Here is a 22,861-nt window from a genome sequence, read left to right on the forward strand (position 1 = left end):
ATGCCAAGTTTAGGATCCATTTTCCCCCTGGGGGTGCCTGAACAGTTTTCCTCAGCTTGTCCAGATGCCTCTGGGCCAGTCCGGCTGTGCCCCCCCACTCTCCTTGGGGAGGAGAATGAGCCCATGCTCTGGTGGTGTCTGATTTTCTAAGGCCCTTCAGAGATGGCCTTGTCATGATTTCAGGGTCTTTCTGCCACCAGGCTCCTGTTTTTGGGCCACACTCAAGTTCTTCTAGTGTCAAGCACCTTGGAGGCCTTTACCATCAGCCTGTTCCTAATTCCGTCCTTCTACCCTTTCTAGATTGAAGCCAGTGCTTGGCTCACAGACAGGAGCAAGGAGAGCCAGGTGGTGGGGGGCTTTCCTGGGCCTCCTCCCCCCTTCGTTCTCTCTGAGCTGACTGCTGCAGAGCCCCCTGCACACCCTGTGTGGTCGCCATTCTCTACCCTGCCCTGTCTTCCTGCCCTAGCTCCTGTGCTGTCGGGGCTGGTGTCTTCACACCATCTCTTGTGCATTTAAAAATCCGAACTCTCCCAAGAGATCAGGTGCCATGAACTGAATGCTTGCAGTGGCCCTTTCACGCCTGTGCTTGCCCTTCCAGCAGGCTCTCCCAGGGGCCATCGCAACTGTCAGCAAGCAGAGGACAGTGGCAGGCTCAGCCCATGCCTTGTGAGAAACGGAGTCGGGCCTTCCCTGACGCTGATTCTCAGAAACACCCCCATGTGCCCTCTGAATGCCTGACCCCCTCCTTACTGGGGAGTTCTGAGGTATCCCCCACCGGAAGCCTGCCTCCGAGTGGCTGGTTGCCATCCTAGGGATGCTCCTGTAGGCTCCCTGCCAGGGGTTCACACCAGCTGTAGCCAAGCTATTTGGAACTTGCTCTCCTAAGTTCTAGGGTAAAGTCTCAGGCCCCACTTCCTCTGACTAGTGCGGTCTGCAAGGGGACATGCTATTATTTCTGCAAGGTTCTTATTGCTTCCTCCTTCCAGGTAATTCTTCATACAGATCAGGCCCTGGGCACCCTTTAGTGGTGGGACATGGGGGAGGGTCTCCCTTGGTCTCTGTCCATAGAGCTCTGAGGGGTCCCCATCCAGGCTGTGGGATGAGTCATTGGGTCCTGTTCTCATGGTTCTGCAACTCTGTCCTGCACCCCAGGCCCATGTGCTTTGTGAAGCAGCTTGAGGTCCCTCCGTATGGAAGCTACCGGCCGAGTGTGGCCCCCACCACACCCAGGGCCAACTTGGCCAAGGAGCTGGAGAAGTTCTCCAAGGTCACCTTTGACTACGCAAGTTTTGATGCTCAGGTTTTTGGCAAACGAATGCTTGCCCCAAAGATTCAGACCAGCGAAACCTCACCTAAAGCCTTTAAATGTAAGTTGGGGAGAACCACTTCTGGAAGGTGTAGGGTTTGCGGGTCAGTGGAGGAGGGACCACTTGCCAGAGGCATGTAAGAAGTCTGTGCCCTGGGTGGGTGATGGGAGAGGACTGGAGGCAAGCCCAGGGCCTAGCTGTCCAGTGTCTACCATGGCTGCTTTCTCTGAGTGCACCTTATCCACATTACTACCTCCATGTTCACCGTCAAACTTGATGTATCTCCTCACTATTTGTGAAACAAAACCCAGGCCCTTGATGTTGTCTGGGGCCAAAGGCTTAAGAATGATCTGGCTGCTGCGCATCCGCCGTGAGAGCACTCGCTCTGGCGGCTGTCCTCTCCCAGAGCGTCATTCCTGCGCAGCTGCTGGGGGTGCCTGGGGAGGGTCAGACCACCGCCGCACTGAGTCAAGGCTCCCTGACAGAAGCTGTTTGTCTTCCTGCACAGGGACCATCTTACAGGTCTTATATGACTATGCAATATCTGTATAACAGCGACAAATTTTCTAGGTACTTGTACTAACAAAGTTCATTCCTAGAAACCTTCAAGAACACAATCCTGCCTATCTTTTCTGGTCAGTTATTGCACTAATTTGTGGGTTGCAAGCCCCTTATCCCTGGACATCATATGAAAGGGAAAAGCGCCTGCAGTGCACATGAGGCTGGAGCCGGCCTCTCCCAGTGGCTGCTGTCTGCCCCAGCAGCACTGGTGGCCCTTGATAGTTTCCAAGTTAGTAATGAAAATACTGGTGGATACAGTTGTCAGCTGGAGTTCAAACATCTCTCCCACTAGTTAGCGCTGGGCTTCAAGCCTTCACCAACAGGCACCCACTCACAAGGAGCTTTCTGTATATCTGGAAGTTTACCGGTGATAGCAGCCTTTTGGGATGTCGTGACAAAACTTCCCCACTTGAGCGGTATTCCAACCCCGCATCGTATCATTTGCAGAGTTCTTCAGTTTCTTAATAACATTTGGTGACAACTTGTTTTTGTTTGAAATAGCAGGGATGCTGCAATGTCTTTGGAAGGTTTTGCTCTTTCTGCCCAAATTTTGGTCAAACCTAAAAGAGCATCCTCAGTACCCTACAAGAGGGCAAGTGGGAGTGGGGTGTGGGCACTTGTGAGTGGGTTGAATGGCCTGGCCCCAAACCCACCTTCCATGTATCTGCCTGGGTTGCTCCCAGCCATCCCAAAGGCCCCTGATGTGTCTGTGTGGCCACTCGGTCCAGCTATATACAATCTAGCGTTGTTCCCTTTTTGCAGCCAAACCTTTCCCAAAGGCCTCTTCCCACAGGCACAGCCCCTGCACTTCATCCTCTTCCGCAGGCTTCGACTACACGCATGATGCCGAGGCTGCACACATGGCCGCCACTGCTATCCTGAACCTCTCCACACGATGCTGGGAAATGCCTGAGAACCTCAGCACGAAGCCACAGGACCTACCCAGCAAGGTTGGTGTGTCCCTTGCAAGGAGCCCCTTCTGAGGTAGAGATGTAATGGTGGGATGTATAGTCAGGACCACGTGCTGCCTGCATAAATGTGCTCAGCAGCACCCAGTGTTGCCTTGGTGATGATCATTCTTACCTTTTCTCCTTCCTGGCCATGACCTGCTATGACCAGAGATGTTGGGTGAACCCCCCGTGAGACCGCTGTGTGCTGCGTCTGAGAGGCACCAAATGGCGTGCACGTGTGTGCGCCCTGTTGTTGCCCTGAGTCTGAGGGTGGTATCACATGCCGCCTGTGTGCCCCTGAGTCTGTTTGTTGGGCACGTTGTCTGACTGTGGCCTTCTCCCAGATGTGCTGCTCCTGTGTTGGGAGACTGGAATAGGGTCTCCTCCGTTTGAGTTTCAGGAAGTGGCCAGTCAGGACTCTTTCCTCTCAGAGACTCTTTTCTGTTCCTATTCGGCTTCCTTTCCTTCCCAGGGAGCACAGTTCTGGGCTTTCTGCGATGCCGATTCAATGCCCAGAAGGCTGTCATGGGGAGGGGTAGAATCACTAACATAACACAGGCATCCCCCGTGCGATCGCAGGCCGTGGACATCGAGGTGGATGAAAATGGGACCCTGGACCTGAGCATGCACAGGCACCGCAAGCGGGATGGCACTCTCCCCAGCAGCAGCCCGGGAGTGAGGTCTCCCGAGGCCTCCCAGCGCCAGGGCAGCACAAGTGCCACCCGCAGCTCCGTGACCGCGTCCCAGTCGGGCCCAGCCTCCCGCCAGGATGAGTGGGACCGGCCTCTGGACTACACCAAGCCCAGCCGCCAGCGAGAGGAGGAGCACGAGGAGGTGGGTGCCAGGCTGAGGCTGCCATAGGGGCAGGGGCTGCGGCCCAGCCCGCCTCAGGTCAGCCTGCCTTGCCTGAGGACCGGTGTGAATGTGCCTCCTTCTTTGGCGGGGGTCCTGCCCCTTTTCACACAGAGCTGTGGACCCTCCAGGCAGCTAGGGCCCCACCTGCCCTCCTGGACGGGTTTTCACCCTCAGGCTGTGCTGCGGCCTGGCCTGTCCAAGGCAGAGGTGGCCTTCTCTGCTCCACAGGGATGGTGGTCAGCACCAAGGTGGGCTCTCTGGGCAGAGTGGGGAGAAGGGTTTCTTTCAGATCTCACAGGGGATGATTTGGAAGCAGTTCTGAATTCCCTGGTTTTGTGGGCCTCCCACCAACCAGCTGCCCACACAGGGACACCCTGAACTCTGGCAGCAGCCCCTCCTTGCTGTCCTCAGGATGCTCCAGGCCACCTGGCCCCCTGGACAGAGGCAGGAGAAAACTCCTGGCCTCGAACCCCCAGGGTAGACAGTTGCCCAAGTCCCAAGACCAGCCCCGCCTGGTGAAGAGCAACTAGCAGGTGTCTGTCCTGAATCTGTAGTCTGAGCACAGTGGGCGTCCCCTTTACAGTCACTCCACCCACTTCAAATGGGGGCTGACTGAGGCTTTTCACCAAAGAGGAGTGCTTCCAGCTCTGAGGATGGCCCAGGCTCTGGGCAGCCCCTGCACATTGTGGGAAGACCTGCAGGACCCGCCCCTCCTCTTCCTCCCCTTGCCAGCACCCCGGGTCCCAGGAGGGCAGTGGGCAGGTCCCTGTGGGGGCAAGGAGGTGGGGGCAGGCAGGATTCTTCTCTGAGAATTGCCACCTCCCTGTGAGCCAGGTTTTGTGGGCCTTTATAGAGGAGCAGACTGGGACCCAGGCTGAGATCACTTGGCTCAGTCATGTGGCTGCAGCTTGGTGTCAGGCCCCAGAAGAGGTGCCCCTCTCAGACTGCACCCCAGTAGAGGGAGTTGGCCTAAGAAGTCGGCCCGGGGCTGCCCGGGTGGCTTTCTCCCTGGTTTGTGGGACCCCAGTCTGAGGCAGGGTGGGGCTGTCCTCTTGGGGGTGGGGTCACCACCTCATTCCCCCAGTCTGCTCTCATCCTCGTTCCAGGCCTGTGTCCAGACACTCCTCCCCCTGGCTGCCCGTCCCTGCCTCCTCAGCCCTCCCTCAGCCCCTCCCCTGCCCCTTTTCTCCACCGCCAGCTCAGGCTGGTCTCCCTGGGCTGCCTTGCCCCTCCCCTTCTCCACTCGTGCACCCTCTGAGCATCCGGTCCCCTCCCAGACTGTCACTGTCCTGTCCGTGGACTGAGTCAGTTCTCAGAGGTCCTGAGGTCCCCACCGTTGAAGCCTGCTCCCATGCTCCCCCATGCTCCTCTATCCTGAGCTCCATCCAACTTGCTCAGGGGAATGAGTCACTTTTTTGTTCAATAATAGTAGCACCCACAACACTGACAAGATCCCTACAAATTATGTAGGTGCAGGCATTTCCCTATTTGATCTCCAGAAGTCCTGTCAGGGGTTGCTATTATCTCACGTTTAAAAGCGTTGCACCTGGGCCCCAAGAGGTTGAGCACCCCTTGCGTGGGACACAAAAGTGCCAGCATTGGGATCTGAACCATGCACACACCACACAGAACGCCTCTTACAGATCCACTTGCCAGGTGTTCACCTTCTCAACTCTGTGGAAACCCACCCTCCCACCGCCACCTGGCCTCAAGGGCAGGGACTGTCTTTATTCACTCCTGTGTTCTCAGCATCCTGCTCTTGGGTGATGATTGAACACCTCCAGGCCTGCTGCAGGAGTTCAGAGCACTTATTAAGTGCCTGCTGTGGTCAAGGCATGGTGCTGGGCAGGGTCACAAGGTCACTGTGATTAGTTTTATTATACTTTGTACCTTATTTACTCTCACTGTGCCATAGCACTTTTTAAGAATTTTTAAATTTTTATTAAGTTATATTGATGCACAATCCTGTGTAGGCCATGGCATTTTAATAAACCTTTTTAGTGCCTACTGAATGCCATCTGTAGCTCAAAGGAGCTGCACTTCCTGTAGGCTCTCATGTTTGGAAGGTGGTCACCCAGTGGCTGTTAGGTGGAGGCGACCCATGTGCCACGTGGAAGCTTTCAGGAGCTGGACATGCCTCCCTCCCGGTGCAGCTCTGGGGCCCCGGCTGCAGGGACGGGGGTGGTGGGGCAGCACTGCAGCCCCTCAGCATGCTCTCTTCTGTGTCTTGGGGGGGTAAGTCTTACTCCCCCATCCAGAAGACAGGCAACTCCAGAAAACGCCTCTGTGGACGCTGTTCTGAAGTGCCCCTCTCCCTCAGGCCCTGGGCTGGGCACATGGCCCCCATCAGCTGGTTAAAACATCTCCCTGCTGGTTTTTTGCAGTCAGAGCCAGCAGCCCATTCTTTTGCTTCTTCTGAAGCAGATGACCAGGAAGTGTCGGAAGAGAGTGTCGAGGAGCGGAAGTACCCTGGGGAAGTCACCCTGACCAACTTCAAGCTGAAGTTCCTCTCCAAGGACATAAAGAAGGAGCTGCTCACGTAAGTCTCCGCCTGGGCTGACAGGGCTCCTCAGAAACCTCTGTGCCCTGGAAGGAAACACGCCACGATCCGAGCCTGGAACGCCTGGGTCTGCTCGTCAGGCCCCCCGCCCCGGCCCGGCTCTGACTATTCTCCTGGCCTGACTGCCTTGGCAGACAGAGGTTGGGATTCCTTCCCTTGAATCCTCAAGCCAGGCAGTGGGGACACATCAGCTGGTTCCGTCACCTCTGCACTGCACTCGTGTCTGACACGATCTTCTAAAAAATGATTGGGATTGAGGAAGAGCCCTGCTCTGGCCTGCAGAGCAGGACAAAGGCTGAGGGGAGTGGGCCCTCCGCACGATCTCACCGCACCCTGGCCTCATGTGCCTTGTGCTTCAGGACTGGGCGCCTTCAGCTGTGGTGGCCCAACAGCTCCTTGGAATTACTCTTCACAGGGTTTGACCAGATGTCATTAGGGAGTGAGGCAGCTGTAGGTAGATGTGAGCCTTCCCGTCGCCTCTGGGCAGTCCCCCACTGAGGACCACCTCTTCTGGAGGTCTGTGAGGGTCCATGCCTGGCACCCGCACCACAGGGGACCCAGCCTCGCCTGTGCTCAGTTTGTTTCTCGAGTCCCTCTTCTCCTTGCTCTGAGCCCCACCCGCTTCCTCCTCCTCTGTAGCTGGCTGTCCCCAGCACGGCCAGATCCAGGCTCAGGTCTGGGGCCTTGTCTCCAGGGAAGGCCATGCTGTTCAGGAAGGAGCCCCTTGCCTGCGTGTTCACTGGTACATGCACAGCCCGTGCACTTCAGAGGCATCCTGACTTCAAGGGGAGCTTTAGCTTGGCTCCTTTCTCCTTCTTGAATTAAGTTTTGTGGGAGGAATTTGCCAGCGAGGACGGTGCTCTGAGGATGAAGGTGGGGGAGTTGCCCCTTGGTCAGCCAGAGCAAGTGTCAGCCTGCCTCTTCGAGTAGGCTCCCTGGGAGCAGAACTGGTGGGTAAGCCTACTCCCTGTCCTGACACTCTTTTTCCTTTGTCCAGCTGTCCTACCCCTGGCTGTGACGGCAGTGGGCACATCACTGGGAACTATGCCTCCCACCGCAGGTTCGTGCCCCGCTTGGGTCTGGCCTTGGCGCTATGTGGTGGGCCTTCTCCTCTCCGCCTCTGCCTCCCTCTCTGGCTTACCCCGATCTCTTCTCTTTCAGCCTCTCTGGTTGCCCTCTTGCTGACAAGAGCCTCAGAAACCTCATGGCTGCCCATTCTGCTGACCTCAAGTATGTCTGCCCTCCTGGCCTCCATGTCCTGGGCGGCTCCCTTGCTCTGCTCTCTCTTCCATGAGGCTCCAGCCAAGCCGGCCTTCCCCAGGGCTTCAGCCCCTGGCTGGCCCTGCCCAGTGGGACGGGGCAGAGAGGCAGGGCCATGGGAGCCGATTCTGCCTGGCTGGGGCTGCTGCTGCCTGTGTCTCCCTGCTGAGTGCCGCTGTCTGCCGTCTGCCTGCTCTCTGTGGCTCCCATGCCCCCCGCCCCCCGGCCCTGCCAGCCTTTCCTTGGGTTGAAGACTGAGAAGGGAGCCCCTGATGGTCCAACCCACCCTCTCCTCCTCCTGAGAACCTCTGACGGTTGTCTGGGCCTGCTTCTGTCATTGCCCTTGAGATGTGGGAGGAGGCCAGCACTGGCCTTGGCTTGTTCATCTCGTCACGGCCCAGAGGGCTCAGGCTGTGCAGCTCTTGCTAAAGGAGGGTGCTGCTGCTGAGAGAGAGAGCTCTTTGCCCTTCCCTTCTCCTGCAAGCTTTCCCGCTGCTTCTGTCTGAGCTCCTGGTGCCCTCCCAGATAGGCTTCTCCTCCATGCTCAGCTCTTCTTTGCTGAGCCCCTTTTCTGCTTCTGCTCCTCCCTGCCCCTGACACACAGGTGGGGCAGGGCCTGTTGGCACTGGCTGGCCTCCTTGACAGTCCTGCTCAAATGAGATGCAAGGCGTCAGTGTCCTCTTGAGGCTGGAGTTGGGGCCTGGCAGCGCCTTGGGTTTTCATGCCTTCAGCTGAGTGGTGGCATCACGGCTGGCATAGCCCTGAGCTGTGTGGCACTTGTGCTGGGCTCCAGGGCTGGGCTGAGGCTGAGGAGGGAGGTTCACTTGTGTCCCCTCAGGTCACCCCTTTCCAGGAGTGGTTCCCCCTTCCTCAGGCCCCTGTGCTGGCGAGCTCTGAATCCAGGCTGAGTTTCCTTGGCTTATTCTGTTCTGGGGCCAGACAGGAGCCAGGGTCCTGGTGCCTCCAAGATGAGCTGGTGTTGCTGAAGGCTTACAGGGGTCTGGGCTGGTTTAGTGATGCAGCAGAAAGCTCCCGACCTCGCAGAGCAGCCCTGGCCTGCCAGCCTTCTCTCCGTTGCTCTGGTAACAGCCCATCGGGCCCCAGCAGCCAGGAGCTGTTGTTACCAAAGTACCTGCAGTCACGGCCATCGTCAGCTTCAGCACGGCGTTGAGGCTCAGCCCGCAGGGCAGGTTCTTTCCTGGTGTCCAGCCTCAGGGCCCTGGCACACAATCGCCCGCAGGCTGAGGACCCGCTCCTCCTCCTCTCCCCTCTTCCCTCCCTCTGTCCTCCTTTCATCTTCCTCGTGTTCCTCTCTCCTATTTCCTTTTCCAATTCTACCTGCTTTTTAAGTATGATGAGTTTTCATGGTTTTCCAGCTTGAGGGCCTGGCTGGATTTAGAGCTCTAGATGTAGGCCTTGCTTTCTGCAGAGCAGATGCTCAGGGCTGCTGGAAGGAAAAGGTGGGAGTGTCTGGGCCCAGAAATACAGCCATCTGGGGTTGGGGGGCCAGTGCCTCCCAAATGTGTGGAGAACTGTAACCCAAACCTTGTTTAGAAATAGCAACAGAAAGTCTTCCCAGTGTGGAAACAAGTCACTCATCCAGCCTTGGCAAGGTCTGGGATGGTGTCCAAGGTGCCCCAACTCCCTCTAAAGCTCTTCTCTCCCCTTGGGAGTCTTTCTGTGTCCCACTCCTTGCCTGGGCTTGGGATGGATATAGGCTGGCCTTCACCTCATGCCGACATGCCAACGCTCCCCTCTCCCTCTCCCTCCTCCTGTCTAGTGAATGTCTGGCATGGGCTGCTCCTGACCAGTCTTGTGGCAGCAATGGATGAAGGAGGCCTGTCCCCAAGGGGACAAAGACACCTATGTCACTGTCTTGTGAAGTGAGCTCTCTTGGCATCCTCCCTATCGACACTAGGGTGTAGCAGCTGTCTCTGGTGATGTGTTTTCTGGGTTTAAATCAAATCAGATCAAATCAAATCAAATCAGATCAAATCCCAAGGGTCTTTGCTCTTCTCTCCCATGTGCCCATTGTGTTCAGGGGCTTGGGACACAGTGGTCTTGGGCACCCCTTCTGTGTGCTGGGAGTGACAGTACAGCCACACACCCTGCAAGGGAATGATGGGGAAATGGTCCCCCCAGTGAACAGCAGTGGGGCTCAGAGGCAGAGCTTGTGGGCACCATCTAGCTGTAGTGCTTCCCTTAGACGTGGGCCATCCTCCTGTGCAGACACACAGCATACTCAGAAGCAGACGGTGGGAGGGTTCCTGCAGCTGACCTGTGGGCGTGGCTTACACAGCTGGCCCAGAGGGATGCCTGCTTCTCCAGCTGCATGAACACCATTCTCTCTTGGGTACAGCTCCTGTGAAAAGCCTTGTCAATTGAATTGAATCAGGCTCACGAGGAGTGTGGGACGGCCCCATCTGCCTGGAGGAGATGCACTCTGGGGATTCGGTCCCACCTGTGCTGGGGTCTGGTGGGCCACCCAGGGATGTATTCTCACCTAGCCAATGTTCTTCACTCCCCGGACTCACAGGTGCTTGTGGGGCGTGGCTTGTAGGGTGCTGCCCATGGCCCAGAGCTGTATTTGTGGCCCTGAGGCTCAGGGCCGCCAGGGCTCATGCTACCCTTGCCACCACCTGCAGCGTGAGCCGCTGGGAAGGAGTGGAGCCCCAGGCGGCCCCTGAGCAGCTGCGAACCCAGGAAGGAGAAGCACTGTGCCCACTTTTTGCACTCAGCCTTCCCGAGAGCAGGAAGCGGGCTCTGACTGGCCTGGCCGTGGGAGTGTTTGGCAGGGCGCCCCCAGCCGAGGAGGGGACAGTGGGCATCACAGGGGCATTGGCCACCGCACAGAGCTGTGCCTGCAGCTCAGTCCCCAGGGGCTGTCCTGAGCAGCTCGCACCCTGAACCTGGACAGTGTAGACACAAAGCGCCAGAGCAGATGTGTCCCAGCAGCTGTAAGTTTGTTTGAAAGGGAGAAGCCTGCCTAGATGGAGGTGGTGGGTGGTTGCCCTTAAAATGTAAAAACTTCCCTGTCCCAGACTTGCTTGGGTTTAAATGCTATGCACGTGGTTGGGACAGGAGCCATCATAACCTCAGTGGAGTTTGAGTCAACCCAAAACCCGACAGGAGGGTGATTTTACAGGTTGGCTGACTGGCAGGCCAAGGAGGTGTCCCATGCATGGCAGGAATGAGGGGGTGCCTTGAAAAGTCCTCAGGGGCTGGACAAGGAGCTGGGTGTGGGGGGATCAGAGGACCCCTGGGCATCGGGCCCCTTATGTTGCCCTGCCAGCCTTGAGGTTTCTCTGATGGGGATCAGGCAGCAATGACCTGCTGAGGTCTGGGAGGCGACCCAGAAGCTGCAGGGAGTCCTTGGGCTGCGCGGGCTTTCTCTGTCCTGCCCCGGATGTGGACACTGTGTGTGCTGGGGAACAGGCTGCTGAGGAGGGGCCTCTGGCTCAGTGCAGGGCCTGATGCCATGGAGCCCACTTCTGACTGAGAGGCAAAGACCTTGTCCTGTTCCACCTGTGGCTGGTCCCACGACCCTCTGGGCCACTCTGGCATTCAGGAATGGCCTTGGCTCTCCTGGTTCTTTCTCTGTGTGAGGCTCTTGGCTAAACCAGACATGTTGGCTAAGCCAGAAATAGTAGAAAACAGGCTTTCTGGATGCACCCTCCAAGGTCCTGCCAGGGCTCTTGGTGTCCGAGCTTCCCCCTCACTGGGGGCCAGGTGTGACATGGCAGGCCCACTGCAGAGGGGGCTTCCCGTGCACCATCTAGAGACCCACCAGCAGAATTAGGTGGACTCCCCACCCTGACACCAGCAGGAACACACTCATTTTTCCTCAGTGGACATTCAGGGGAAAAAAACTTACAAAAAAATCCATGCTCATATATTAAAGTGGAATTCCTACCTTCTAACATGTTTGTCGTATGTTAGACAACACTTGGGGTGCATAAAGTGGGCTGTGTTTCGTGTCTCCCCTCCTTACTCTCTGCTGTCGCCTGCTGCTCTTCAAGGCCCCTGGCTGTGTGGACTCTGCACTTACTGAGAATCCCACCTCTAGGTGTGGATGGTAAACACCTATTCATCTGTCCATGGGGGTGGTAGCCCTCCATGAGAACAAGCCCTCTTTCTCCCAGGGAAGTTGAGGAAGATGAACCCATCTTAGGTATTACGTTTGCCTTCCTGAGCACTCACATTTAAACTTAAGGCCCATATGTGTTCTGGAACCTTCTAGTGCATCCTAAAACCCTACAGAAGGCTGTGTCAGGAGCCCATCATCTCTGCGGTGGAAATGTCCTCTCCTCTTGATCTTTCTGGGCCCCTTGGGGAAACTGACTGGTAAAATTCTGAAGCCTGGAGGTTGTGGCAGCTGTGGCCAGGATGCGACCTCAGTGCTGGGAGGTGGGGGTCTGCCAGGGGGGTCACACCGGCCGAGCACAGGGAATCCTTCATGGCCACACATCTAGTCCCAGCTCTGCTGTCCTCTGCAGGTGCCCCACACCTGGCTGTGATGGCTCTGGCCACATAACGGGGAACTACGCATCGCACCGGAGGTGAGCCTGCCACACCTGGGGTGCCAGGCAGTGGAAGTGGGGTGTCTCTTCTTAGATGAAGTTCTAAAGCTCCAAATATGACACTAACATTGCCGACAACTAGAGCCCATGCCATCTCTTTACTGAACTGCTGATGTTCCCAAAGCCTGATCAGGTTGCCCCTGCAGCCAGAGCTAGGACCTCCTGGTAACACTCCCTGTCTTTGGTCCTCCTGCCCAGTGGAGGGCTCACTGTTGGACGGTTTCTTGGGATTGGGACCCACGGGACTGCTGGTCACAGAACCTGAGGGGAGCATGGGGCCTATGGGTGTGAAAAGCTGCTGTTCTGGGACCATGGTGGCATTTTTTTCCACTTTCAAAACTAGCTTGTCTGGCTGCCCTCGTGCCAAGAAAAGTGGAGCGAAGGTGACACCCACGAAGGATGACAAGGAGGACCCCGAGCTGATGAAGTGAGTCAGGGGCCTGCTGGCCCCTTGCATTAGTTTGTAAAACTGTTCTTTTCCTGTATTTTATAATTTTTTAAAGCTCCTTCTATAATCTCATTTCTTTAGAACAGCTGATCACTGACAATATCCATTTTTACGGAAGTTTTCTGCTATGCATGTGGGTGCCCACAAGGGCATGAGCTGTGTGTGTTGGATTGAGGGCATCGCAGACACCTGCCTGCCTGGGCCTCTCAGGTCTGGGGGTGCTGGAGAGGTCAGAGGTCAGACCTGAGAGGCCACCTGGGCGTGGGTTCAGGGTCTGTGGCGGCCCCACCGAGCACTCATGGTCACTGCAGTCTGCATGACTCTGGCCTGGTGGGAACAGTCACGTGTGGGAGCTGAGGAGAGGGTGGTCAGGAAGGTGATGGGTCTCGAGCTGTCCATGTCTGCACCCTCTCTCATACACCTTGCCAGGGAGCTGGTCTGAAGTGAGGGAGTCCCGGGGGGGTCACCCAGAACTGGGGCCTGGACACTGCCATGGGTGGGAGAGAGGACATCCTGTGTCCTCCCCTCAAGGAGGACATTCTGAGGCTCTCCACTGACCTTCTCACGGGGGATGGCTGACACGTCATCAGAGGACTTGTGTGTGAACTGTGACCCTGTGAGTGCCCCACTCGGGTGGCTGTGGGTGGCGAGGGGAGGGCTTTAGTCACTGCAAGTTTATCCTTCCAGAAGGGAATTTGCTAGTGGGGGCAAAAGGCTGTGCCACAGATCAAACAGGGTGACCCACCGTTCAGTTTGCCCAGAACTTTCAGTGCTGACACCAGGCATAGCAGGCAATGGGTCCCCCGGCAGGCCGGGAGTGGGAAGGAATGGTTGTGGCTGCCCTGTGGCCAGAGCCTCGTGAGTGGCTGTCTTGGTCAGAGCAGGGCCTAGCAGGCCCTTAGGAAGCAGATCTGCCCTCTGTATGCTGCCCACAAGCCAAGAGCAGCCAGATGCTCACCCCTGCCAAGGGAGCGACCCGGTCCAAGGTTTGCTTCCTCCTCTTGGGTCTCACCCTCCCTATGCCACACATGTGCTCGTCACTGGAGGAGGGGCCCGATCCGCCAGTTCACCAAAGGGAATGGCCCCACTAGCCATTTGGTGTGATAAGGCTGTGGCTTGTTTATTTAATTTTTGCAATGAAACAATAATGCTAAATCAACAGTGCAAAAATATGTTGGTATGGTGAAGGCTGCCTACTTAATGTTAGTGTGGGTTAAGAGTATTATTCCCTCTGAGAATCCAGGGATTTGCCTGTGATCATAGAGATGCAGTGCTCTTTGGGATTTGGAAGGATCCTGCTGGTAGGGACGTTGTAAGCGGATTGTGCTGCATTTGCAAATGATTAAAATCAAGATCAGCATTTTTCAAGGTAACTGGTAAAAGTGGTTTTCCTCCTCTGTGCTGTCAACTTTGCTTTTAAAATAATCTCTGCAGCAAAGTAGAAAATGTGACTTAGAAACAATGCAGCATTCACAGGACAGACGAAGTTCCTAATGGCTCCACAGCAAGAAGGGGAGCCTCCGTGTTATAGAGGCCATACATCCTCCCTAGCCATACACTTTAGCCCTATTTATAATTGACTAGCATCTTTAAATAAGTGGATACTGTAGCAGAAACTTCCCTAGATGCGTCAGGGATGGGATTTTTGAACATGCCGTGGTGAGATTCTGGAGGGGCTGCCTGAAGAAGATCCCTTTTTTTTTTTTTTTTTTTAGATAATTATTTTTTATTGAAGGGTAGTTGACATACAGTATTACATTAGTTTCAGGTGTACAACACAGTGATTCAACATTTATATACATGATAATTCTAAGTACCAGCTATCACCATACCAAGTTGTTACAATATTTTGACTATATTCCTTATGCTATACATTACATCCCGGTTGCTTATTTATTTTACAATTGGAAGTGTGTACTTTTTCTTGGTTGTTGTTGTTAGGGCATCTCTCATATTTATTGATCAAATGGTTGTTAACAACAATAAAATTCTGTATAGGGGAGTCAATGCTCAATGCACAATCATTAATCCACCCCAAGCCTAATTTTCGTCAGTCTCCAATCTTCTGAAGCATAACGAACAAGTTCTTACATGGAGAACAAATTTGAAGAAGATCCCTTTTTATGGCATCTTGTGTCTACACCGTTTGAGATTAAGTCACATCAGCAGTTTGTGGTAAATCTCTTTGGACACAACCAAATAACTGGTCATAAACTTCCTAACATAAAGGAATGTTAGGTTTTGCAAAGAAAGTGGGAAAGAAGACTTTAAACTGTGTGTTGTAACTGTGAAGAAACATCTCTCATGTAGCCTCTTGATCTTGTGATGTCGGGGCCTCACCGTCACCTCAAGCGCCTGACCCAGGTGTCCCCTGGAGCCCTACAGCTAGGAGGTGTCCAGGTTTTGGGGGCTGACAAGGAATGGAACCTCCCCAAGCCCCATGGAGGGGCCCCCTGGCAGGGTCTCTGCTCTGGGGTGGTGGCTGAGGTGACCTTGGGCCAGCTCAGCAGATACCACTCATGTCTGAGGCTCGAGTGGTGGCATGCTAACAAAGCAGCAGGAGCCAAGCGAGGGGGACAAATGAGGACAGGTCCCCTCCAAGGAGTGTCTGTTGTGACCACCTCCGAAGTGAGGCAACAAGCCTGAGATGGGTTTGACACTGGGCAACGTGGCCCTGGCCCCCAGCCCTGCCACTGCAGCAGGAGCCCCTGGACAGCCCTTGTCCTCCCAGGGCTCCTTTCCTCTGAGTTCTCCGCATCCCGAGGCCCTCTGTAAACTGGGCTGCATGTCCCTGCTGGATCTGGTGTGTTTGTGGGTCTGCACAAAAAGAAAATGGGTGGCAGGTGGCAAGTTAGTGAATCATTTGTTTGAGGGCGAACACTGAGAACTTGAAGATGGAAGAACTTATCCTGGGTCAGGTGCTTGTTCCCAGGTGATCCTGACCTCAGATCCCACAATCCTGAAATGCTGGTGCTCAGCAGGCACCACAGGGAGGTCCTGGTCAGGTCCCTCCTGAGGGCGGTGATGACCCTCAGCCTCATCTGCATCATCCTGGGACTGCATGGACTCCAGTGGCAGTGTGAGGGGAGTCCTGGTGTACCTTTTCAGGTTACCTCACCTGTTCTGGGCATTTGTTACTTCCAAAGGGATTCTCTCCTTGAACCAGAGCAAAGGAAAATGCCATCCAAGCCAGCTCTGGGAGGCTGTCACTGCGGGTGTCCGTGTCTTCTTTGCCACATGAGCTCTGTGGCCTTGCATTCTTCCTTCTGGGACACCCATGGGCATCATGGTACCATTAGCCTCATCCTGGAACCTGTGGGGAGACAGGGCCCCTGCTGCCTCCGAGCTCCTGGGTTCAAGGTGCACCTGTGACCTCCTGTGACGCCCCAGACTCTCCAGGTCTCATGCTTGGTCCAAGTCTCCAACAAGTGGCTTCTGGGTGACTTCAGCCCATACCTTCATTCCACATTGCTGGAGTGATACATGAGTGATGCCAGCCCAAGGTCTAAGCATAGACCCAGGAGCATCTGAGAGACAGCCCCAGGGCCCGCCCAGGGGTCCTGGGGTCATGCTGGGGATGCAGGGGGAGGGTGGCTGCTAACTCTCCAGTTAGGTAGGGGTGTGAGACCAGAGGTGCGGAGGGGACATGACCGTGGCTGCCTTGGCCTCCAGTCGGGGGGCCCAGGTCCTTCCCTAAGTTTCCAGGACTTGCTCTAGCAGCGGGAGCTTATCCAGGAGCCCCCAGCAGAGCTCCATGTCCAGTTTGGTTGGGTCTCTGGGCTCACTTCTCCCACCTCCAGCACCCAGTGCTCAGCTCTGGCTTCTTTGTGCCATAGGTGTCCAGTTCCAGGCTGTGTGGGGCTTGGTCACATCAGTGGCAAGTATGCCTCTCACAGAAGTGCATCTGGCTGCCCTCTGGCTGCCCGGAGGCAGAAGGAAGGTTCCCTGAATGGCTCGCCGTTCTCCTGGAAGGCACTGAAGAACGAGGGGCCCACCTGCCCCACTCCAGGCTGTGATGGCTCTGGCCATGCCAACGGGAGCTTCCTCACTCACCGGAGGTAGCTGTCCCCACATCCTGCCCTTTCCGTGCATCCATCAGTGACCACAGCTTTGGGGCTGTGGGCAAGGCTCCCCAGGGAGGGCCAGACTAAGAGTCAGTGTGACCTATAGTTCTGAAGGGAGAAGCAAGGCCCAAGTTGGTAGCTGACTGGGGGAGGCCGTAGAAAGTCTCTTGGTGCCAGGTGCTGGTATTTGTGACGTTGGTCACCCAGGTGCTATTGTCGTGAACCCCCTTCCCACATGCTGACGGAGGCCCTCCAGCGGGAGTGAGCAGAGGCCTGTGGCTGGTGGCACTTTCTCTGAACAGGCTGCTGGCCTCTCATGAAAAGCCTTGTCCGTCTACCTCCCGCCTTACCCCGCCCTCTGGGGCCTCTTCTTTTGAATTCTGGGTCCAGGCCTCTGCCTACTTTGCATGGGACCTGGTGACGAGACCCCTCCCTGTCTGGGTGTGGGCCCAGACAGTACCCACTGGCTCTCATCTGCCCCCCCAACAGTTGCCCCAGGGCTGGGGGCCCTTGCCTCTGATTTTCTGTGCCAGGCAGCCAAAGGGACCTCCAAGGGCACTAGGTCATCACCTGGTCCTACCAGAAACCTCCTTTTTCTTTTTTTTTCTCCTGTTTCTCCAACTGCAAGATTGATTAACTCATTCATTCCACAAACCTTTACTGAGAGTCGACTGAGTACGAGGCTCTGGAGGTAGAGCAGGGAGCAAGAGTGATAATCTGGCCTTCCTTGAGTTGATTGGGGCAGGGCAGGTGGGGAGACAAGACTGTAAAAAAATAAGTGAAATACCTAGCATGGCAAAGGATGTACGTGTTTTGAGGAAGACAGCTGCAGAGAGAAGGAGGTCAGGAGTTTGCACCAAGCCTTCTGGGGACAAGCCTTTAGGGCAGTGGCCTGAGCTGACAATGGCCCGGGCTGCTGGACAAGAAGTGAGGAAGTTGGGAGTCCTGGAGCTGGAGAGCAGGGGCAAAAGGAGAAGAGCTAGAAGGTTCTGAACCAGGATCCTACCAGGCTGCCAGCCAGGGAGGACTTGGCTTCCACTATGATGTGTGACCTCAGACTGGCCCTTTGTGTCTGTGACCTTCGATGACCTGTGTGCTATGTGACCTTGGACTGGGTAATGTGCGACCTTTGCTTTCAGCTTGTCTGGATGTCCCAGAGCAACCTTTGCTGGAAAAAAAGGAAAACTCTCAGGGGATGAGGTTCTTAGCACAAAATTCAAGACGAGTGATGGTAAGGATGCCCTCTGGCAATCCCAGCGTGTGGTCTTTGTGGCCTGGGTGAGTGAGCAGCCCTGGTGGGAAGGCAGTAGGGAGGCAGAGCTCCTCCTGGAGGGGGTCATGGTGGAGACGGACCCCTTGACTGGGGCCGACAGGTCTCTCAACTTTGGCTGCAGACCTCAGGCTGCCCTGGCTGGGCTCCCAGCCCTCGGCGGCCGTGCCGGCTCTGACCTGGGTGTCAGTGAGTGTCGGCGTCAGAGAACTGTGCTGGCACCGGAAGCTATGTTCTCAGGGTTCGCGGAGTTGTGAACTCACTAGGTCCCAGTGAAGAGGGAAGCTGAGGAGATTTAGCACTAAATGGTAAAACTTGCCTATTTATCTGAGCAAATCGATACCTGCCAAAGAGGTTTATGCTTTCCCATCTACGACCCAGGGCCAGGAGGCAAACAGCAGATACGGGGCTGGTGGTCTCCAAGACTGACTCTCCCAGCATGAAATATGGGCTGTGGCCCGCCCAGCACAGGAAGCTCAAAGGCCAGGCCGGGGCCTCCGTTTGGGAAGGGGCCTTGCCCCCACTTGCTGCCCGGCTGGAGGCTGAGAGCCGTGACCGAGGTTTCTCTCCGGCACAGTGCTGGAAAACGACGAGGACATAAAGCAGCTGAACCGGGAGATCCGTGACCTGAACGAGTCCAACTCGGAGATGGAGGCCGCCGTGGCACAGCTGCAGTCCCAGGTGGGTGTCACTGCACGGCCGGCCCCCATACCAAGGCCCTGCCCGCCTCCCAGTCTGAGGAAATCTTTCCCATCCTCAGCCTCCTCCTGTGTGAGGCGTGAAGAGGTGAGCCCCTCGTCAAGGCTGTGGTGGGCACTGCTCAGGGATGCTCAGGGCAGACCCTGCCATTGTGCCGGGAGTTCTGCAGAGCCGTTGGCTGTGGTCCCGTCGTGGTCAGTGGTCCTGTCAGCAGGAGCAGTACCATGCTGTGGATTCTAAGAGCCTGGCTGGAGCTGGATTTCACCCCAGCACAGCCACACGTCAGCAAAGGGGCCTCTTAGCCAGTCTGCACCTTGACGTTCTCACCAAGAGCACAGAGATAATAATAGGCATCAACTCTGTGCGGCTGATGTAAGAGGAAAGCAGTTAGCGCAAGTGTCTGACCCAGAAAGAGTGGCTGTTGGGAGTGACAGGATTACAAATTACTTTAAGTGTATGCATCATGTCTCTCTGATTTCCCCAAAATGAACATTTGTTATCAGAAAAAAGCGGTAAAGGTCTTATTCTGAAAACAAGATTGTGCCCTGCCCCTGGCAGCTGAGTGGGGGCTGGAGCAGAGCTCAGGGCACAGCAGGAGCAGCCACACATAGCCACACCCTCTAAGGCTGTAGGGACAAAGGGACAAGGAGATGACCAGGCCCTGCAGGATCTGAGAGCAGAGAGGACAGACGGGGAGATGGAGGCTGCAGTGCAGCGTATCATAGCTCCACCTTTTCTGTTATGCTGCTGCTCCCTCCTCTGGCAAGCAGGCTTTGACACTGACCTCCTATTACGCAGTGCCTTTGTAAAAATAGCATCAGCTGGTGGAGATCAGGAAGGATTTTCATTCTGCTGTGCAGCATCTTCCCCACGTACACAGGCAAGAGAGGCAGGGGAGTGTTGGGCCGTCTCTGGGCACCAAGACTCATGGCTGGTGGCCGTCACACTCTGTCTCTGCCTGCTCCTTCCCCTCTCCAAGTCCAAGCAGCCTCCAGGGTCAGTGTCCTTGGGACAGCACCTCTGCTTTCTCTTTATTTGCTGATACTCACCTTCTTAGAGACAGATCATTCAGTGACATCCTTTTGGAAGGACTCTGAGACCTCTTTCCCCTCCAAGGAATTTTGAGTTGTGTGCTCTGCAAAGGGCCTCAAGCAAAGAAAAGACAGGCCCTCAACCCCTACTCAAACATTTTAAAGCCAAAGGCTTGTCACCAGGTGATGAAAACATGATGCTCCCCAGCCACAGGTCATAGAGCCATGTGGTTGGAGGAAAGCACTGGATCCCAGCCACAACTCCTAAAAGGCAGCTCACCATTCAGCACCCAGGGGATGGTCCCATGTGTCACACAAACTGTGTGATCTTGCCTCTGCCTGAGGCTTTTGTGAGATGCACTCAGGCTGGGGGCTGCCCTCCCAAGCACGTGTTCTCCAGACCAGGCTCTGGGGCAAGCTTCCCACCTTCCACCCACTGGCTGTGAACCTCTGCAGAGGGTCATGCTGACTCTCAGACTCACCTGGTAGCCTGAGCTGCTCAGAGAAGGCAGGGCTGCCCATAGCTGTCAGCCTTATCATCGCCGAACCTCTGGGATCCCAGTATGAAGCACCGAGAGCCCCCTGGGAGAAGCTTCTGAGTTTCTGACTGGGACTCCCTCCTGGTGTCCTGCTGGGTCCACAGGAAAAAATGTGTGCTGGAGACCCGAGGGTGCTCCCAGGGCACGCTGCAGAAGTCACTGGCCGGCCCCACTCAGCTGGAAGCTGCAGAGGCAGAGAGAGTTGCCTGTCCTGCTCGCCTCCACAGCTCCACTGAGGCCCTTTGTTGTCCTTCTGGTGGGGGACGACTCAAGTACAGCTGGACACCCAGTGAGGTGGGTGAAGCACGCCCATTAGAGATGAGGAAAAAGAGGCATGGCGCAGCCGACTGTGTGGCAGGTGGTGGCCGTTATTTGAGCTTTGGAGTCTCAGATCCCCGACCCTGCAGGACAGAGGCAGCATGGAAAGCCATGGCCCCACATGGCCCTGGGCCCAGAGACTGCATCCCCTCCTCCACCCAGGGACCCAGGAAACAGGGTCCCTGCCTCTTCACCCTCCACCAGGGAGACGTGAAATGTGGCAGCGCTGCCATTCCTGGTGTGCCCCCAGAAGGACGTGAGGGACACCGTCCGCAGGGCCCCTGTGAGTGCCAGGAGGCACTTCCCGTCTCTCTCTGGTGCAGATCTCCTCCATGGAGAAGAGCCTGAAGCACATTGAGGAGGAAAACAAGCTCATCGAGGAGCAGAACGAAGCCCTGTTTCTGGAGCTGTCGGGCCTGAGTCAGGCCCTCATCCAAAGTCTTGCCAACATCCGCCTTCCACACATGGTAAGCAGTGTGAGGCCCTGTGGGCACCCCCGCTGAGTGGGGCTAGCTGCTCCCCAGCACTCTGCGGGAGGCAAGGAGGGCAAGCACCTTCTGGCTCTGGGGTCCTGCCGGGAGGGCCTGACGCGGGTGCTCTGCCTGGGTAGGCCCACGGTGTCTCCAGCCTTCCTGAGCTTACTAATCTGTAGCAAAATGCTCACGGTTGTTTCAGCCCAAGGGTAGAAGTGCCAGCCTTGCCCCTGGTCCGTGTGGGCCTGTCTCAGGCAGTGCGGGCAAATCAGTCTGATGTTCCACCGTTGATTTCCATGGCTTCTGAAACCCGTGGGGCCCACTGCACGGGCAGGGCTCACTAACCTGGTTCTGTCCTCCAGGAGCCAATATGTGAACAGAACTTCGACGCCTACGTGAGCACTCTCACCGACATGTACTCCAACCAGGAGTGCTACCAGAACCCCGAGAATAAGGACCTCCTGGACAGCATCAAGCAGGCTGTGAGGGGCATCCAGGTCTAGGCCTTGCCATTCAAGGAGCCATCTTGCTGATCTGGGGTACCCAGGACCTCCTGAATTTGGCTTCATTGTTTACCTCGCCCTGCCCTCCCAGTGGAGATTTCCAACTCACAGTGACTTCTAGTTGGCAGTGTGGGGTGGCCCTGGGTGGGTTTATCCAAAGGGGTGCCTGGAAATAAGTATCTCCTCTGATGCTCTTGCCAGGTGCGAGGTCTTGACCTCCCCAGGTGAGTGCAGGGCTGGGCATGAAGTATTACAAAGTGATTTATTTTTTTTCTGAAAGAAATCTGAAGAGCAGCTCAAAGTCTCCAATGGAAGCTCATGGACAAGGTTCTCAGGGAAGTTTTGGAGTTTGCAACCACAGTATTCCTTTATCTGTCAAGGCTGGGAGGGTGACTGTGGGCATGGGGCAGGTGGTGCGTGTGATGGTGTCAACCTGGAGCCTGCTCCCTGGGGCATGCGTCTGCTTGGTGAGGCCAATGTAGCAAGTATGTTTTCTGTTTCATTTATTCAGTTTTGTGTTAAGGATGGAACAAAGCACTGTTCCAGAGAGTAAGTTAGGAATAGGCTTGCAGCCCCTGTCAGCTCAAGAAATCTAACCTGGGAGGCTCCAGAAAGTTAACCGTTGGTTCGACATTAAAGCGCCTCATGCTGGGAGTGGCTGGCATCCCAAGCCTGCAACAGTCACCTGAGGGTTGGGTTCATGCTCCTTCTTGGGACTGTGGCTTTTAGACCCAGGTCTGGGCCAGGGCTAGGGTCTCTGGCTCTCTGTATGTCCACCCTGGCCTGTGACCCATCACTGCCACATTAACTGGGTCACAACAGAGCTTGACCGAGGTGGGTCCACATCAGTGAGGTAGGCAGATAAATTCCTGATTGGAGACCACCAAGGTCTCACTTATTTTTAGATACATCAAGATTCAAAAAAAGGCAAATTTTAATATGATGTGTTAAAAACACAAAGTTTCTAACATGTAAATAGAGTCCAATGGATTGTGACTGCAATTCCAAGTTAGTATTTAAAAGTAGAGAAATTGCACTTCCTGGAAGAAATAAAAAAGTAGTTAGTTTCATTACTCTGTAAATTATTTAATTTTGTCAAGATGTAAGTATTTATATTCACAACCTCTTATGTTAATGTTGCTATTTATTTAACATTTTTATTTATTAATTTCATGTATTTCAACTGCACCCCACACCAGGATACCACGAGAGGAAGATAGATGAAATCAAAGGAAAATGAACTATCCAACCATGAGTCAGGCCACACACAAAAGAATCTCGCTTTTACTTCTAGTTATAATTCTGATGCAACCAAGTTATTTTTTATATATTTTGTTATTTATTATTTTAATAATGGATTTGGATTTTTAAAAAAGTGTTTTGTAACAGGAGTTTTGATAATTTGGGATGTTTTTCCCTTGGTCCAGTGGAAAGAAAGACTTT

General features: G+C 55.2%; 1 protein-coding gene across 3 annotated transcripts in view; it reads left to right on the plus strand.

Annotated features, from left to right (window-relative positions):
- The window catches only part of MYT1 (myelin transcription factor 1), an 80,232-nt gene extending 57,453 nt beyond the window's left edge, over positions 1-22,779 (plus strand). For all 3 annotated transcript variants that reach the window (XM_036900722.2, XM_036900723.2, XM_036900724.2), the window contains 13 exons: positions 1,153-1,367; positions 2,694-2,818; positions 3,398-3,652; positions 6,058-6,212; positions 7,231-7,293; positions 7,395-7,463; positions 11,990-12,052; positions 12,417-12,500; positions 16,358-16,579; positions 17,725-17,816; positions 18,433-18,536; positions 20,766-20,909; positions 21,278-22,779. In XM_036900722.2, coding sequence (XP_036756617.2) covers positions 1,153-1,367; positions 2,694-2,818; positions 3,398-3,652; positions 6,058-6,212; positions 7,231-7,293; positions 7,395-7,463; positions 11,990-12,052; positions 12,417-12,500; positions 16,358-16,579; positions 17,725-17,816; positions 18,433-18,536; positions 20,766-20,909; positions 21,278-21,418 — 1,732 coding nt within the window. In that variant the 3' untranslated portion in view covers positions 21,419-22,779. The remainder of the gene's footprint in view (positions 1-1,152; positions 1,368-2,693; positions 2,819-3,397; positions 3,653-6,057; positions 6,213-7,230; positions 7,294-7,394; positions 7,464-11,989; positions 12,053-12,416; positions 12,501-16,357; positions 16,580-17,724; positions 17,817-18,432; positions 18,537-20,765; positions 20,910-21,277) is intronic.
- The last annotated feature ends 82 nt before the right edge of the window (positions 22,780-22,861 follow it).

This window comes from Manis pentadactyla, chromosome 5 (assembly GCF_030020395.1).
Source record: "Manis pentadactyla isolate mManPen7 chromosome 5, mManPen7.hap1, whole genome shotgun sequence".
NCBI lineage: Eukaryota > Metazoa > Chordata > Mammalia > Pholidota > Manidae > Manis > Manis pentadactyla.